The following is a 17207-nucleotide window of genomic DNA, read 5'->3' as shown; positions in this document are numbered from 1 at the left end:
CTTTGTAAGGAAAAATCCAGGCTGCAAAGAAACAAATAAACTTGAGAGAAATGGAAACAAATGGATTTCCAAAATTTTATAGCACAAACTGAAAGAGCCAGGCACTAGTCTGCTGCAGATCATTTGAAACTGCATAAATTGAAGGAAAAGAGGCAGTTGCTCTTTCTAGCCAGGTTCTAAACCCAAAGTTACTAGGAGATGCCTGTTAACACAGATAAGCTTTCTGATAGATATGGAACTAATAAGGCATCTCCTGAATCAGGTATGCAGACAGGATCATTTGAATATCAAGAAGGGAAGAATTTAACCCTGTGGAGCCAGTTAACTCTTTTGGCCCATGGGCCTCATATTTCTGAGCTTGATTCCACTTCAGCCAGCAAGTCAGACAGATAGCTAACTAATGGAACCTGCAAAAACTATTAAACAAAAAATGTTCCTTTCTGCCAGGAATGTGGCGCTACAAATTTTCTTGGGAAAGGCAATAGTCCCATGGAGAGCAGAGAGGCAAGAGGCATAAATATCAAAACATGCAGGGATATGACAAGAAATTAAGAGGTTTATGACTCCACATCTAGAAAGAATCTCACTGAATAAAAATACTCTTTTTGTGCCAGAGGGAAGACAAATGACTGAAAGCACAGAATTTTCTGTAATATCCAAAAATACATATTTAGTTAAAAGGATGTGGCTGAGAAGTAGAGAAGATGACTTATTTTTTTCTAGGTGTTGCACTCTGAGTAACATGGGAGTTTTCTGAAGCAAAGAGAAGGAACACCCTTCTGGAAAGAAGCTGATTTGCACAGGTCCGAGGAACTGGTGAAACGTAAGAGGGGGCAGAGAATGCATGGACATAAGACACCTAAGAGAAGCAACGGAAAAAGCATTTTTCATGGAAGTCTCATCCACATGACTTCTCATGAATTGATTCTATAGGGACCTCTAAGTTTAGACAGCAAACAAAGGAATGAAAAGTATGTGCTGAGAAGGTGATGCATGAAAGCTTCCCAAGGACTGGCAAGCCCTGGAGACTACTGGCGCTGGTGAAGTAGCACACGCTTCTGTCCACGCGTGTTCTGTCACTCGGCCTGTATCCAAGATAACTGCTCTGTGCAGATGATGACTACTGGAGTCACATATGCCTCTGCTGAAACAAAGGATCCTCTGACAGACTTTCTGAACACCTACAACTGAGCTGCCACTAATGCCCTCTATTTTCTGAGTATATAGAACTGTCTTCCCAAATGTTGCTCTAACTAGGCAATCATGAGACTGCAATTCAGACGAGAGACTCAATAAGGTGAATACCTTGTGAGAATAATTACCTGCCATTAGTAAGAACCTAAACAATTGTAGTACTTAATAGAATCAGTAAAAGTTTCTAGAATAAAAGCTATTCTAAGAAACATTGGTTGTGATCTGTATCTACCTCAAACTGCCTCCCCTATCAGGGAGAAAAGGAGTTTACAGGTCACTAGTGGTGATACACAGAGGTATTTTCCAAGAAACTGGGGTGGTTGAGCAGCTGGAAGTTGCTAGAGTACAAGTAACACTGGAGGAAACAACAATAAAGATGGTCTCTTCTTTTAATCTGTGCCAACAGATTTATTTCTCTGTATAAGAAGAAACTATTTTATTTAGAATGTTTTTTTCAGGTAAAACCCAGCTTTAGAATGTGAAAGCCCTTGGCATCTTTTGACGTGCTCACTTAAAGGAAAAACTGAGAGAATGCAGATTACAGTAGGATTTAAAGAGTTAACACGTTTTTGCAAACGATCCTGAAGGTTTCAGTTTCGAAAGATGGGGTAGTCTGCTTTTTTTTGTTTCCTTCTCCTTGCATTTTTCTTTGTTGCTGGTTTGTTATCATCCCTATAGCCCACAGCAGTTCCTATCAGGAACCTGGAGATATTTAGGAAGGGGGAAAAAACTGTGCTGCAGCAGAAGTGTGCTGTTTTAACTTCTGCTCACATCTTGAAGGCAAGCTGAGGGCCTAATCCTGCTCTTGGTCATAAAACTGTTTGTGGGGTGAAATGGCTGTAAGCTGTAAGGTACCATGGCTGTAGAGATAAAAATATGAAGTCCCTACAACTTTTAAACACAGAAAAGGAAAACCTAACAGAAAAAGAAAAAATGGGTGAGCACCAATTAGTGATTTAAAACTAGCTATTGATGCTCCTGGCTGTGAGCTAGTTTTCTAAATGCAATGCCACATATACCTCTATCTTTCCCTTAGAGATTTTCCAGCTGAAGATGTTAATGGTGTACTTAAAGGAACAGAAATGCCTTACCTAAGAAATTAACATTCAAGAGATTTTGCATAAGGTCCAAATAAAAATTCCCAACAGGTTGGAAGTAAATCTAAAGGTTACCTTTTAAAAAACTAAAACGGAGTTTTTATAGGAATTCCCAAATTTCTATCTCCAACTATAGGAGCTGAAACTCCTGACAACACACTGAGCTAAATTACCATTGTCATAAGCCAGAGCAAGAAACCTTACAAGCACAAGTGGAGTGGCACCAGCATAAAACCTGGTGCAACAGACCACTAGATCATTTTTGGCTGGTTTGATTTTTTTTTTTTTTTTTAAAACTTCCTAAAGTCTTTTGTAACTTCCTATTCTTGCTGACAATGCTGCCACTCTCACTTGGAAAAAAATATCGTGTATGTACCCATGCTGCATGACCCTAAATATTTTAACAGGCAGTGACACTCAAAAGCTTTTAAGTCTGGACACTAAAGACAACACGTCTGATCTCAAGTTTCAGTAAAGCAATAGCATTGGGAAAGAATATAATGCAATGCTTGGATCACAGCATCCTATAGACAAAACCTGCAACTTTTTTGCTTCCCTTTTGGGCTGAGTATTATTTTATAATTTTCTTGAAAAAACAATGAAGTCAAGAGAATCCTATCAGAGAATTAACTTTCCACATTAGGACACTACACCCACATTACAGTGGGGATGCTGCAACACATGTATCAGACAACAAGGCCCGTGGTGTCCTGGGTTGCAGTGTATTCTATTTACCATCCTCATGAGCTGTGGAAATCAGGTGGGGCAGTGTTTCCTTGCCTCCTCCCCCCAGACTATCTTGCTGTTAATGGCCCATCATTGTCCTGCTGCATGACTCAGAGATAACTCCCTCCAGACTATCTTCTGTTAATGAGCCTAATCAACACTTGGCCTCATGACCCATTGTGAGATGCTCCACCCAGAGGGAGGAACTAAGCATCCCATCGGGGATATAATCTGGGACTCTGAACACCAGAGACAACCTTTTCCACTGGATTTCCAGAGGACAGGAGCTACACAGCCACCGCTGGACTTTCTGAGGAAGAGCAGACCCTTTTTCTAGAGGATCACTGCTTCAGAGGACTGCAGCCACCATTCTACCAGACTGCTACCACCACCCTGCCTAACAGGGACTGAGGTTGTATCTTGACTCTGTCAGTTTGAACCAGTGTTTTCTTTTACTTTTTTTCTTTTCTTTAATTTCCATTAAATTGTTATTCTGACTTGGTGCCTCCCACTGGTTTGTTTTCAAACTAGTACACGTGGAAAGAAATATATATGGACAGATTCTTGCTAGATGTTTCAGAGATGTTTATTTCTCCAGCCGCAAGGCCAGGTTCTGCCGCAATCCTGGGACCCGAGGGTCCTTGCCCACGCAGGGGAACACAAACCAACCAATGGGGAACGAGGCTGACCAGGGGCAGGGAAATCCCGTGCCTCCCCTGAGGGCCCCTCTCCCAGGACCACATGGCAGGGGGAAGGGACCCTGACACACCCATGACCTAATGAAAAAACATATTGTGCTCCAAACCAAAAAGCTATTGGGCAGTATTCACATTACATATGGACTTAATCCTGTACGATATTTAAACATTTATTTAAAGGCTGCAGGACTGTCCTCACAGCACTTGCAGGGAAGTGTCTACTGCAACGATCCCATATTTTTAAAATCTTTTTAAGGCACTCACATAACACAGCTGTAAAAACCACCCTAAAGCCAGCATGCTAATAATTGCATCTCAGTAGTTTCTGTGTGTGCTGATTTCAGATCTTTTTAGTTGCAAACAAGTTCTTAATACTTGGTATTTCTTATAAAGAAAAGGTAATGCAACAAATTCTGTTTAACAGGAAAAGCTGTTGTCCAGTGACAGTGGACCTCCTTTGGAAAGCACTTAACCTAACAAATGAATGAAAGGCAGGTAGTTTGAGTGCAATTATCTCCTCGTTCCTTAAGAACTGTTTTAACAAAAACTAAAACTTAAAGAAGGCAGTTGAAAGTGCTCAGTAGCTGATAAAACACTGAGTCATAGACAAATAGTTTATGGGATTTTTCAAAGCTGCAATGCAAGTTTGTTCTACAATTTTCCATGTTTTATAGGAAGGCAACATCAATCTTTAACAACAGCATCCTTTCAATAACCAGGACAAAAGACATAAGTAAATGGAAGTTTAAGTGATGAGAGAAACGGGTAATAAACAGAAAGTGTGCGAAACAGGACATGATGTTGATAGGATCTCTGTATGCTAAAAAGTTTTAAATCAGGATGACAATTATACATCAGTATTCAGAAGATTTAATGCAAACACTGTGACTTACATTTTCCTTCATGTGTGTCTGACACCACATGTGCTACTGTAAAAATCGATGTTTTAGCTTTTTTAAATCTAATATATAACCTTGTTATCAGGACGTAACAGTAATTTCCAAATCCTGCTCTATGTAAGTAAAATGTGGTTCAAAAATATGTTTAGAGCAAAGACAATATGAGCCCTTTCAGTTTAAATAACTGATCAGTCTTAAGTGTCTCACAGGTGATGAACAATTAGTTTTCAGGAAAACATAAGCAGGTCAAAAATCCATTTTTCATGTTTTTTTAACAAAATTAAAGGTAAACAAAAATCTTTGTGTAACACTTAATATATTATTAAAGCAAAATCAAAACATTCTATTGTTCTTAGGTTATTCTGCTCTTCCAGACTCCCTTAGGGTACTTTTAAAATAAAAATGTTCTTAAAAAAAAAAATGTAAGCACAAATATTTTGCTCTAAATATTTTCAACTACACTTGTATGTCTTCAAGATTTCTCTCACAAACTTTGTTTCAGAATTTTGAAGCCTCCACATACCTCTTTTCTAAAGAATTTTGTGCTCACTGGAAAATTTCCATCATCTTTTTCTTTGAATGTTCACTATATAAAGTTACACATGCAATGGGAAAGCCAAAAGATGAAATTCTGTACAAGGCAAGGCTTTTCTTTTGTAAAAGATTTATGCCTGCCATTCATTTTTTTTTAGCCAGTCCTTCTGCCTTTCTCAACACATTTTTGCTTTTTCTATGCCTTGTTCACCATTTCAGTTATTATTCTGCGGTCATGGCCTTAATTTGCCTTCTTTTACCAGCATTATCCATACCACCTAATTAATGGTATAATGCTACACAGAATCATTCCAGGCAAGCCTCACCACATCTGGTTTCAGCTACTCTGGATAGTGCACCTCTGAAGAACAAATGTAACAAAAAGAGATGGTGTCATTTTGCAGCAGTACCATGGCTGAACTGGGTTTAACGCTGCTGTTCTGTTCTCAGTCCTCTGCTTAAGGGTGAGGTCTCAGTGTCCCTTAGAACAGTATTTTCTCTGCAGTCACTAGAGGGTTCTTTGGCAAACAGGGAAGAGAGAGGAGTTCCCAAATAGTCTCCCCAAGCACCAGCAATCTTCACTCACACAGCCCTTAAAAGCAGTTCTAATGACAGCAGTAAGAGTATTTTATCTCTGGCCCTAAATGTTCTTGGTTTTCCTACAAAAAAATTCATTTTACTCCCATCTGCATGAAATCATTGTCACTGTGCTTTCTCACATATGATGTTATGAAGTTCCACCAAACACAAACATCGAGTTATATGTACTATCTAGTGCATGGTTATTGCTCACTGGTGTATTATTTATGTGAATTTAAAAAAATACCACTAACATAAATAACCTAAAAGTAGGGAGCACGAAGAAATAGTGCAAGTCCCAAGACTCTTCTATGAAACTGTCAGGAAACTAGCTAAAGCAGAAGTGGTTAAGAAACATTGAAACATTGCTACGTATTTTTCTGATTCTTTTTTTAAAGAGAATCCATGATCTTACTGCTATAGTTTACGTAACAAAAAGCTGCTCCAGCTCACTGCATATCTATATTTTTTTTAATTGCACAGTGAAAAGTATTCTCTCCATGGTTGAAAAGGAGAAAATCTGCATCTATGTATGAAAGCAAAAAATTCATTCCCCTTGTAATGAGATTTCTCTTGTCACTTCAGCTTGATTGCTTAACTTTACAATCACTTCCCATGCTTGCAAAAAGGAGAAAAAGAAATGGAAAAGAACCAAAAACTAAGCAAATCAACACAACTATGTTTAATCTCATCGCTACCTGTTCTGAAAAGTGTATTTGCATATTTATAGTACTATATTACCACAGGGATGGCAACTTTTGGTGAAAACATATAAGCCAACAAGACAGTGAGAGCACAACCTGTTCTAAAAACTCATTGGACGATGGTTGTGCTCTCACATTGGGCACAGTTCTCAGTGGTCATGGCTATGCTCAGTATGTGGAACAATACCTTCTCTATGATTTAAAAACACAGCTAAAAAGATTTCAAATTTTATCTACAGTTTTAGAAGCCAAATCAAGAGTATCTAAAAGCTAGCCAGATACTCATCATCTGCTATGTCTAGTGGATGGACTTCCATGTTTTATGACAGTGCTTCTTTTTCCTGTCAGAATACTGTAGCATCTTTCTCCTACTATGGAACAGTACAATTCTCTTGAGCCAGTGGCATTAGCTTAAGCAGAGAGATTCAAGTACTCACATTAGCCACGCTGCTCTGGAAGAACTGCAAGTTTCCCTCATATCCCAGATAACATTCCGCAATACTGATGCAATACTGATACTTGGGCATCTCTTCAGTAACTTCTAACACAACGTTCTGTGACATACATTAGCACTGTGGTATTTTGTGCACAATTGGAACTGTTAATATAATACATTTTAAGTAAGTTGCATTGTCTTTTCAAATTAATATATCCTGTTCCCACACTGTAGGCACAGCAGATACTCAGAAATCTCAAGTCACTCTTAGCAAGTGTTCCCTGTTGCTCTGGAAGGAAACAGCCTAAAATCTTTAGTCTCTAAAATTTACCCACAGGTTTTTTTAAAAAAGATAAGGAAATTCTGAAGTGCAGACATACCTCTGTTGATATAATCTGATTCCCAGACACGGAAATCGCCCCTCCATATGACCAAAATGACTCTAGAGTGGTTCACTGTTGAGCCAAGAACTTCCCTATTGTCATTTTGGCACTTAAAAACCTCACATCAGTGGGTAAGTTCTTTTTGAACATTTAAGTATCTAGGGATCTAGGGCATAGATGTATTTAGCGCTTTTCAGCAGAAATTCTGTTTCTGCTTCTCTGATGCAACTCAGCATCCAACTGCACCAGACTGAAGATGAAAAGCACACGTGCCTGCAGTCTGTCTAGGGACTACTATGGCTCATGGCATAATATCGACAGCTTTCAGGAAATTCCAGTTTCTAGACAGAAATTACATAGATTTTTCTTGAACACTGCTGCAAAACAAAGATCTATCAGCCAATATACATAAGCTGATTTCTTTTAAGGTACAAAACCCCACAAAAAGTCTCCAGACTTTGGTAATTTGTATTTAAATCAATAAGAAAGTACTGTATAAATTATACTAGTGTGCTTGTTTTATGACAACAAAACCGCTTTAACCAGAGCAAGTTGTATTTTCCTTAGCAATGTAGCATTCCACACCATTATTTATGCACACAGTCAAACATATTTTCTTTACATTTTACCAGTATTTCAACCTAGAACAGCCTCTCTGAAATGCTAATTGTAACTATTACCCATCCCAAGATCATTCTCACACTCTTTCACTTGGAACTGGTAACAGTGATGCACATGGATCAGATAATTCCTACCTCTCACTGTAATTGCACAGGGATTTTGTTTTCTTTTGAGTCAGTAATGTCTAAACTGGATTAAGATAAATCGCTTATGAGCCTTTCTCTACAGACGGTGCTTTCATGACCGCTATATTTAATGCCAGTTTACCTCAGAACTTCATTTTTTACACCAGTCTTATAAAATGAGTTTCCATGAAGTTCATATTCAATTTCAGATTATTCTTAAGGACTAAATACCCTATGAAGAGGAAAAGAAAATACCCCAAATTTTGCTGACATACTCATGAGTGTAGAAACTGTCATGCTGGCACTGCTGATTATGATCAGATGAAAATCAAATGACAGGATCAGAAGAGTGACCAATCTCAAAATCAGAAGACTTAGTCTGTCTATTAATGTGTTTAAACATCTTTACACTCCCCTGTCTGGGCAATTGATGCTGTTGGCAATAATAATATGAGTGGGTGGTTGACAATGGAGTGAGTGGGCATCAGATGTAGTACTGATGTAAATTACTGCTACGTAGCAGCACATACACTCTCTCATCCAGGGAAATATTTTTTTATTATAAGTTAGACATAAGTAATTAAAATATTTTACCCGTCAATACTTGGAAATAAAATCAATAGTGTATTCAAAAATTATTATCTTATATAATCATAACGGAAGTGTCACTAAATGTCTGACTTAAATGTCATAAAGAAAACGCTGAAAAATTAAATACAATCTGTGTGCCTAATTTGTCTGGTTTGTGGGTTTATTTTTTTTCAATATTGCAATTGCAGACCTCATAATGTCTATGTGATTGCTGATATACATCACCAAGACCAAATAATGCCAACCAAAAAATCCTGATTGGTCTTTCCTTTATTTTGGCATATTATTGCTTTCATAATTTTAGCTACTGAGATTAATGACAGAGGTGACAGAAAGGAAAGAAGAATGCACAACACTACTGAAGGTCATATACACTTAAAATATAGTGAAATTAGCAGTCATTATTTCTGTGTTGACCATAATACTGCTGTTCTACAGACTCTAAAAGAAGACATGACGGTACTTGTTCTTTGGGTCAAATATAGATGAAGCTTCCTTAATGTCCTGGTTTTAGTTGGGATAGCATTAATTTTCTTCCTAGTAAATGGTACCCTGTTGTGTTTGGGATTTAGTACGAGAATAATTAATACTGGTAACACACTAATGTTTGGGTTGTTGCTAAGTAGTGTTTATCCCAAGCCAAGGACTTTTGAATGTCTCATGCTCTGCCAGTGAGGAGCTGCTCAGGAAGCCAGGAGGGAGCACAGCCAGGACAGCTGACCTGAACTGGCCAAAGGGATATTCCATTCCACAGAACATCATGCTCAGTATATAAACTGGGGTGGGGGGGGAACTGGCAGAGGAGGAGTAACACTTACCTGCAAATAAATACTTAGGGGCATTGACTGGGCTGTGATTCCAAACAGCTTGTTTTTTATTTTATCTATAGCGCATTTTTACACACATTTAAGCAAAATGTTCACTTTGTTATCTTTTCCTAGAACTATACCCTGAATAAATACTCAAAATAAAAAAAAAAAAACAAAACTCTAAAGAAACAGAAAACAAAAGCGATAACACATTTATGTATACCAGTATTACAGCAGTAATATATACAAGCTGTATTTTCTCAGGAGAAAGAGACTTCTCTCAGAACAAATAAACTTAAAACTGGTTTCTCTTTTAGGCGAATTATTTAAATAACAGTGGTAATATTGCAGCTGTGGAGGTCTAAGCAAGGTTGGCATAGCAAGAAAAAAATTATATTTAAGCAATTGATATAACTTGAAAAAAATAAATTAGCCTTGGACTAAGAGTCTATTATAGGCCTTTTAATTGAGTCATTAATAAACAGACAGGCAATCTAAGTGTAACACCTAAAACAACATATATTTCAACACTAATTACAACCAGAATCCACACACAGTACCTTAGCTTTATCCCTCATGGATCCTTTTCCCAGGATGGACATTTTTGCACCTGTTTCTTCTTGTAATCTCTTTAAAGAGTTTCCTCTTGGTCCAAGCAATTTCCCAACAAAATTGAACTAGAATGAAAATAAAAGAACTCTTTAAGACCCACAGGTACTTTTCCAAAAACTTAATAAATAAACATGATGATTAAACAAGAAGATTTTACTTCCCTTTAAAATACTCCTACTTAGCTCTGAGCCTAACTGACAGAGATACAAGACTGCAGAACCAAGATATTCACCCATCTAGTATGAAACACAGTAAAAGCATTCATGGTTTATTGGAACCCCAGGAGGCGTCTCTCTAGGACGAACAGGCCAGTGGCCACTAGGATTAGCAAACTGCTAAACAAGATACTTGTTCATGAGATGGTACTGGGGAAACCCAGAGAATGCCTAGGTTCTTTCCCAAGTAAGCCAGCTCTACTGGCAAGTAATATATCCTGCAAATTTAGAGCTTTAGATAGATTTTTAGGAATTGATCATTCACACATCGACTTGGAAACAAGCTCTGTTTTGTGTATTGGCTTCAAATACCTGTTTTGCCAGCACCAGAACAAATCACAATCAATAGATCGTGGTAGATATTCAAGGGCATTTTCTAAAAAGATTTTGTAGAACACTGGGCTTTGTCTGCCACGCTGCTAATATTCCTAATCACTGCACGCTTCATGTTACTCATAAAACAGTTTTTTCTGTATGAAGAGGAGAGATGCCTACAGAAAATCAAAAGACAGAACAATAAATAAATGAGGTGCTAATATCATGTCAACAAAAAGTAGCAAAAAGGGGGGAGTCTATTATGTAATGTGTTTATTCTGTAATCAATAGTCTCTTCAATTTATTATTTTTTATTTTTTCCAGCATCCTTTAAAACACTGTGGTATGTGGTCTTCAGAAGCTGACTGGAAATCATCAGCATTTGCTTAAGATGCTTCTGAATTATGTCCAAGTCTGAACAGACAGTATTCTGGTCTGGCTTTCAACGAAGAATAAGCATAGCCAAAGAAAAAGGGGTGTCATTGTATCAGCACTTCCTTGGTTTTATTTTGGAGAGAAAGAATATGACAATAAGAAATATAAATCAAGAAAATGTTGCTGTCAAAAATACACACAAATATCTATAAAGACGTTATAATATATTTTGTTTTGCACTACCTTCTGTTTTGAAAATGGAAAAAATGTGGAAATATTCTTGTTTTCACTTTAACCAGCAAGAATATAACAACACAAATGCATCAGCCATGTTAGTAACACCCAAACTCTGAATTATGCCAGGTGCTCCAAACCCCAAGCTGGCTTTTAGTCCAGTGTCTTAATTAAAAATCATTTGTATTTCCTTCAAATACTGGTTAAACTATCTAAGAAAATAGTATATAATCACAGGAAAAATAAATATGTAAGGCAAAATCTACTGCCACTTAAACCAAAATAATCGATTTCTGCAAGATAATACGTCTGTGAGGGAAGTAGTAAGTGGTAACATTTGCAGGAAAATTCAGCATGATTTGAAGCTCCAAAAAGCAGATTTTTCAAGCTTGTGTGTGCTTGTACTTTTTTTCCAACTCTACTTGTTGAATTAATAAAAGTTATCAACTCTTCAAAATAGGGTAGCATTTAGAATCAATGTTCCAATCAAGGTATCAACAATCCTATGTCTTCAAACTGTTGCCCTGTTTCTTCCAGGGCAAACTTGGCTTAGAAGATGTTGTTGGCTTCAAACTTTTTGTATGAAAATAAACCAAACAATGAGGAAGAAATGGCAAGAACTGAACTTTAATACTAGACTGTAGACTTAATGCATTGATAGATATAAGATTTCAATAATCACCCATCTCATGTATATAAAGGTTTACTAGAGATGGCTGAGCAAACAGCAGAGCTTTTGTTCCTCTGCAGGGACCCCCTTACGGACAGAAGGGAAGGTGTCACAAGTTACAGCACCAAATCTTTTGTGACACTTATACATCACCAATCAGACAAGAACCATGTCCTGCTGCATCCTTTCAGTGTTTCTTACTATTAAGAAAAGCTACCCCTCAAAAGGTGAAAGAACGATATAGTTATGTAATTTCAGAGGAAACTATGAGAAGGCCAACCAAAGCTTGATTACATTTGTTCTCTGAATGGAATAAAACTATTAAAATACACTCTGTGAAGATTTATGTTGGCCATTTATATTTAAGCACTTCATAAACTGTCTAATCATTACCTTGACACATTGCTGCAAAGGAGCAGCATGGCCAGCATAGGTCATGTTACATACTAAGTGGATTTTAATCACTTCCCAAGAAATAAGTGGCTGGGGATTTTAATTCTATTGATTATGTAGCAGACAGACATTTCATCCACTATCTACAAAACACATATCAGGAAGGAAGCAGTTATTTACAACTGAAAAACTCATGTGCTCTTAGTTTGGTTTTGTCTAAAGTTGCAGAAAAGCCACGGCACTGCATCAGGAATCCTACTGTTGTGCTCAGTCTTTCCACCATCAGTCTGGGGCCACTGGATATCCTCAGCACCATCTATAATCCCAAAACTCCCCAAGGTCTGAAAGTACTGGTAGAGTGACTTTAACTCAATTACTTATGAAAAATTACATGCTTTATATTATGTTCACACAAAAGTAAAAGCAGCACAGAAGAAGGAGGACGTTGCAGTGAACAGCACACATTTTAAGAAATCTGAAACACAACTTCATTTCTCTTCGTTTTTTAAACTAAGATATGCTGGGCAGAACCGATTTTAATACTGGAAAGTTTAGGCTCCAATTACAGCCACACGCATGCACATGTAACCTGAGCATAGAGACAGTGAAGGAAAATGTGGAAACTCAGGCAGTTGTACTGCACATAATGGTGAGCCTTGCCCACAAACACACATTCCTGGTACAGCAGCTGTAACTGCAGATCTTATTCTGCAATCTCAGATCCAATCCAATTCTGCCATGTGTACAAATTTTCTCCAAATAATAGCAGCTCTAAGTCTCTGGGATAATATCTGGTCATATTAGGAGAGGATAGCTGAGAAATGCTGACACATAGAAGAGAGTATTAACAGAAAGCTTTCACTGCTGGGGAGCAAACAGACTTCCACTTGAAAAATATTGTTGTGTTACTAGATGTTTTTATAGGTGGCTTAACTTTTCAATCATGTTTATGAACATGAACTAGGCTTTCTGTTTGCTTGCAGAAACCCTTCGTGGTTTATGGCAGAGATTTTGTTTATCATCTTCTCAGATTTTCTTCTCATCTGTCTAGGGGAGATGATGCATGTCTTCAGGGGAAAATGATCAGGTGAAAGCAGGGGATGCTTTACTTATAATCAAATGCACATGATGCTTCATGTATCAACAGCTGTGCAATAAACCTCCTCCTCTGCAAAATAAAACCTGACAGAGAATGCAGGTCGATAGATCTTTCCTTTATCTACAGCCAGTATCTCCAGCATCTTCCCCAACCAATATATACACACAGTTTCAGCAGATTTATCTGCATCCTGATTACTTTCACACTTCACCCCACCAAAGCAATCAGACAGTGAGGTGCTCAAAGCCAGAACTCTGGCTCCTCAGTTTTCATCAAAGTTTTTGTTCAAACTACCTCAGGACAGCATACCACAGGTATAAAAAATCTTAGGTATAGTTTACAGCATTATCATTCAAGCCTCAAGCTAACTACAATGACTGGTAGAAAATGCATGTTTACATTTAGATGAGTATTTGTTTCCCTGTTTGATGCAGCCTGCATACATTTCTACTAGAACGGTAACATTTCTTACTTTATAAAATCTAATTTAATAGGGTTTTATAACCAGACCCAAGGAATATGCTTATCATTCAGAAAAAATGTTTGTGTCAGTGACGGTTTCTGTTTTGTACAGAGATCAGTGTTCACAGCAGTAACAAACCTAGATAAATAACGAATAGGATAAGACAAATGGTTCCAGCTGTAAGATAAAGCAGAACAAAGCCCTGAACTGGGAGAAGAAATTAATTTCTTCTAGAAGCAGCAAAACAGAAATGGCCCTGGCTTGACAACATGAAACAGGTTTGTTATTTCTCAGCGTGTTTTGTTCAGCATTGCTATCAGTTCCTTTGTGGAGAGACAAAGTGTCACTCAATTTTCAGAGCTACTTATCCTCACAAAATCCTGTCCTTATTCATGGAGAACAGGATGGGGGGTGGGGAAGAATCTTTCTAAATTCAGTCCTGTTCTAAAGAAAAGGGGAGAAGACAAAGACAGTCATTCCTGAATAAAACCTTACTGCTTGAGACCTGCCTATAATTAAGGTCCTATTCTACGATTTCTGACAGTTCATTTAATTTAGAATAGCATTTATTTTAAAATATCTGATCTTTCGATATGCACAAGGGACTTCATGTTAAGGCAGTACTGGACTATTATGAAGGCAAATTTTATTTTTCTCAACATTTTGTAAGCATGACGATGCCTGTAATAACATGCTTTAACTTTTGGTCAGCCCTGAACTGGTGAGGCATTTGGACTGAGCATTGTAGGTCCCTTCCTACTGGAACTATGCTCTTCTATTCTCATCTATTGCTCAGCAGATTCTGCAGAGTTCAGGTTTGTCTCCCTCTATATGTACCTGCTTACCCCATGCAATATCCGGTAGTTTTGGCTTTAGCAAAATTAATTTAGTGTTCCAGATAAACATGCAACGTTATTTTTTACAACAGCAATGTGATGTGATACTTGCTGTCTCTTGGAGAAGAGCTTCCGAAGACACCTGTTTGGTAGGACTGAACTTTGCAGGGCTCTACTTTAGCAGGGCATGTCAGGAAAGAGCAAACAGCAGAAGCAGAAAATAAATGTACTCCAGAGAGGCCCTGGAGATCTACTCCAACGAATGTGTGCTACTGCTTTCTTACCGTGTTGTATCACAGAAATGTCTCTGCAGCGATCCCAGAACCAAAGGAGAGAAGGAGAAAGCTGCCCTTTCCTACGGAGCACATTGGGTCTCATCTCTTTGTTAGGCTTTGAACAATAACCCAATACCAGGCTGTGCACAGAAAAATTAAATGCTCAAAGGGAAACACAGCTTCTTGAAAACTCTAGGCCAAATTAATTTCAGGTTTAAATCAGTGGAATCACTTCAAGAATAAATTAAATCTGATTAACAAAGTTAGAATTTTTAAAGCTACTGTGACTAGAAAATTTACCTAAGAAATAAATGGATTTTTATTACACCTTTCTTTTATTTTGAGAAGTGCTGGGAACTTGTATTTATGGTGTGCTTGAAGAAGATGCTGCAATACTTGTCTGGCTATTTACTAGCTCATTGCAAGCAGCTATATCTACAGTGAAAATATATTTTTGGCATAACTCCATGAAACAGATGGTAAGCAACTCCAGACAAAAATCTTCTAGATGTAAGTCTACACTGAGATAGGAAAAATATCCCCTCACTTTTCACTTTTAGTAGTTTTCAGTCAGAATTTTGGTAACAAGTTGTGGCATTCAAATAAAGTAAGTTAAATGAGCCTTAAAATGAAAATAAATTTTCTGATAAAAAGAAAAAAAAAGGTGTCTGATATACCCTCATTTAGTTAAACTTTCTTAAGTCAGGAAAATTTGAATGGCTCTTTCTCTAATACATGCATTAGTGGTGTTATTTATTAAAATCTGCTCATCTGTAAAACACCCAAGCATTTTATTTTATGTGGTTCTATTTTTAAATCTACTGTGAGGCAATTGAAGAAAAGCCAAAGAACAAATTAAAGTTGTGGATCTATATTAAATCCTCAACTAACAAGTTGCTAATTGCAAAGGGTTTATTATTTAATTAGAGAGGTATCCAAAGAGACTCATTGTACCAGGCACTGCACAGCCATGCAGGAAGACATGATCTTGACCCTGAAGAGCTGTCAAGTATGCCAAAAAAACCCAAAAGAGGCATTGCTGAATGTATGTAGCTACTATTGCTTATTTGGATTGTGAGGAAGTGACTGCCGAAACTACTGCTATTAAAATCATCAGGCTCACTGAGGGTATTATTACTGAAAGCAGGTGCAGCATCAGCCTCTGCTGACAGAAAGACCAGACCAGAGCCTGCTTTTGCAACTCAGAGAGACACAGAGGATCCTAGTGTTCAAGGCAAGGCTGGATGGGGCTCTTAGCAACCTGGTCTACCAAACTGGTCACCAGTCAGAGGTCGTGACTGATCCCAATCCATGTCTCTAAAAGGTCGGGAAGTTCTTTGATGGCTCGCTACTCCTCACTGGGAAACTGTGCGAGAAGAGCAGTATTTTTAAAAACTGCAGAGTATGCTGACTTTCCTTTGTACTGAAGTTGTATTTTATTGACTAAGGCAAGAGGGTTCTTTAGGACACAGAGCTACCTGGCTTTTAACATTTATTCTATCCAAGCTTGAAGTAGTCAACTTTTAGTATTTCCAGGAAAATAAAATACAAAGTAAGTAAAAAGAAATTCTTGGAATTGTGTGTCTAAGACTGGCTCATTTGCAAGACATTACCTAAAATGGTATTTATACAAAGGCCAACAATTCGGGCTGCAGAAGTGCACCACTGAGCTTTTGCCGAAGTGCACAAAGAAGTTTATACTGAGTATACTCACAGGTACGGAGATAGGTACCAAGACTACAACACTTAAAAGGACAATCAACATTTGGCTAATTGGGCTTATTACTCCCACAGATACACAATTTACCGGTCACAGTAATAAACACCATCTGCTCTTTGCTAACTGGCAGCAACCTAACAACTTTTTTCTAACTTGAAGAGTTTGTAATGTAAAAGGAAGATCTAAATAAGTTTTAATACAGTGGGATTTTCATGCATATCATCTTACTCTTACTGAGCTGAATATGATTTCATATTATGTGAAAGATTTCTCTTTGCCAGATGTTATATTTGCCAAGATAAACTCTAAGACAACAAGAAACAGGTTAAGTTAGGGTTGAATACCCAACCATAAAAATAATGCATCTTTCCCATATATGTTAGTAGACTACTCAAATGTAGCATAAAACACAAATTTCTTATCAGTCACGGAAATTATAACAACAGTTAATTTGGACCCAGTGTGTTAATGAACTGATTTAACATACATCCTTATAGTATCTAATTTTGTAGACACCATTGTATTAAATCACAAATGGCTTCTGTTAATCTAATTAAAAACTCTGTTAGTCAACTTGATTTTGCCTTTTGCTATTAAAGTAATT

At 37.5% G+C, this 17207-nt stretch overlaps 1 protein-coding gene across 11 annotated transcripts in view; it reads right to left on the bottom strand.

Moving 5' to 3' along the window:
* Window positions 1-17207, bottom strand: part of KHDRBS2 (KH RNA binding domain containing, signal transduction associated 2) — a 318282-nt gene that overhangs the window by 199200 nt on the left and 101875 nt on the right. For all 11 annotated transcript variants that reach the window (XM_069011368.1, XM_069011376.1, XM_069011370.1 and 8 more), the window contains one exon: window positions 9957-10073. In XM_069011368.1, the coding sequence (XP_068867469.1) occupies window positions 9957-10073 (117 nt within the window). The remainder of the gene's footprint in view (window positions 1-9956; window positions 10074-17207) is intronic.

Source organism: Aphelocoma coerulescens, chromosome 3 (genome assembly GCF_041296385.1).
Source record: "Aphelocoma coerulescens isolate FSJ_1873_10779 chromosome 3, UR_Acoe_1.0, whole genome shotgun sequence".
In the NCBI taxonomy this organism is placed as follows: Eukaryota; Metazoa; Chordata; class Aves; order Passeriformes; family Corvidae; genus Aphelocoma; species Aphelocoma coerulescens.
The sequence above is the reverse complement of the archived record's forward strand: the minus strand, read 5'-3'. Positions and strand labels throughout refer to the sequence as shown.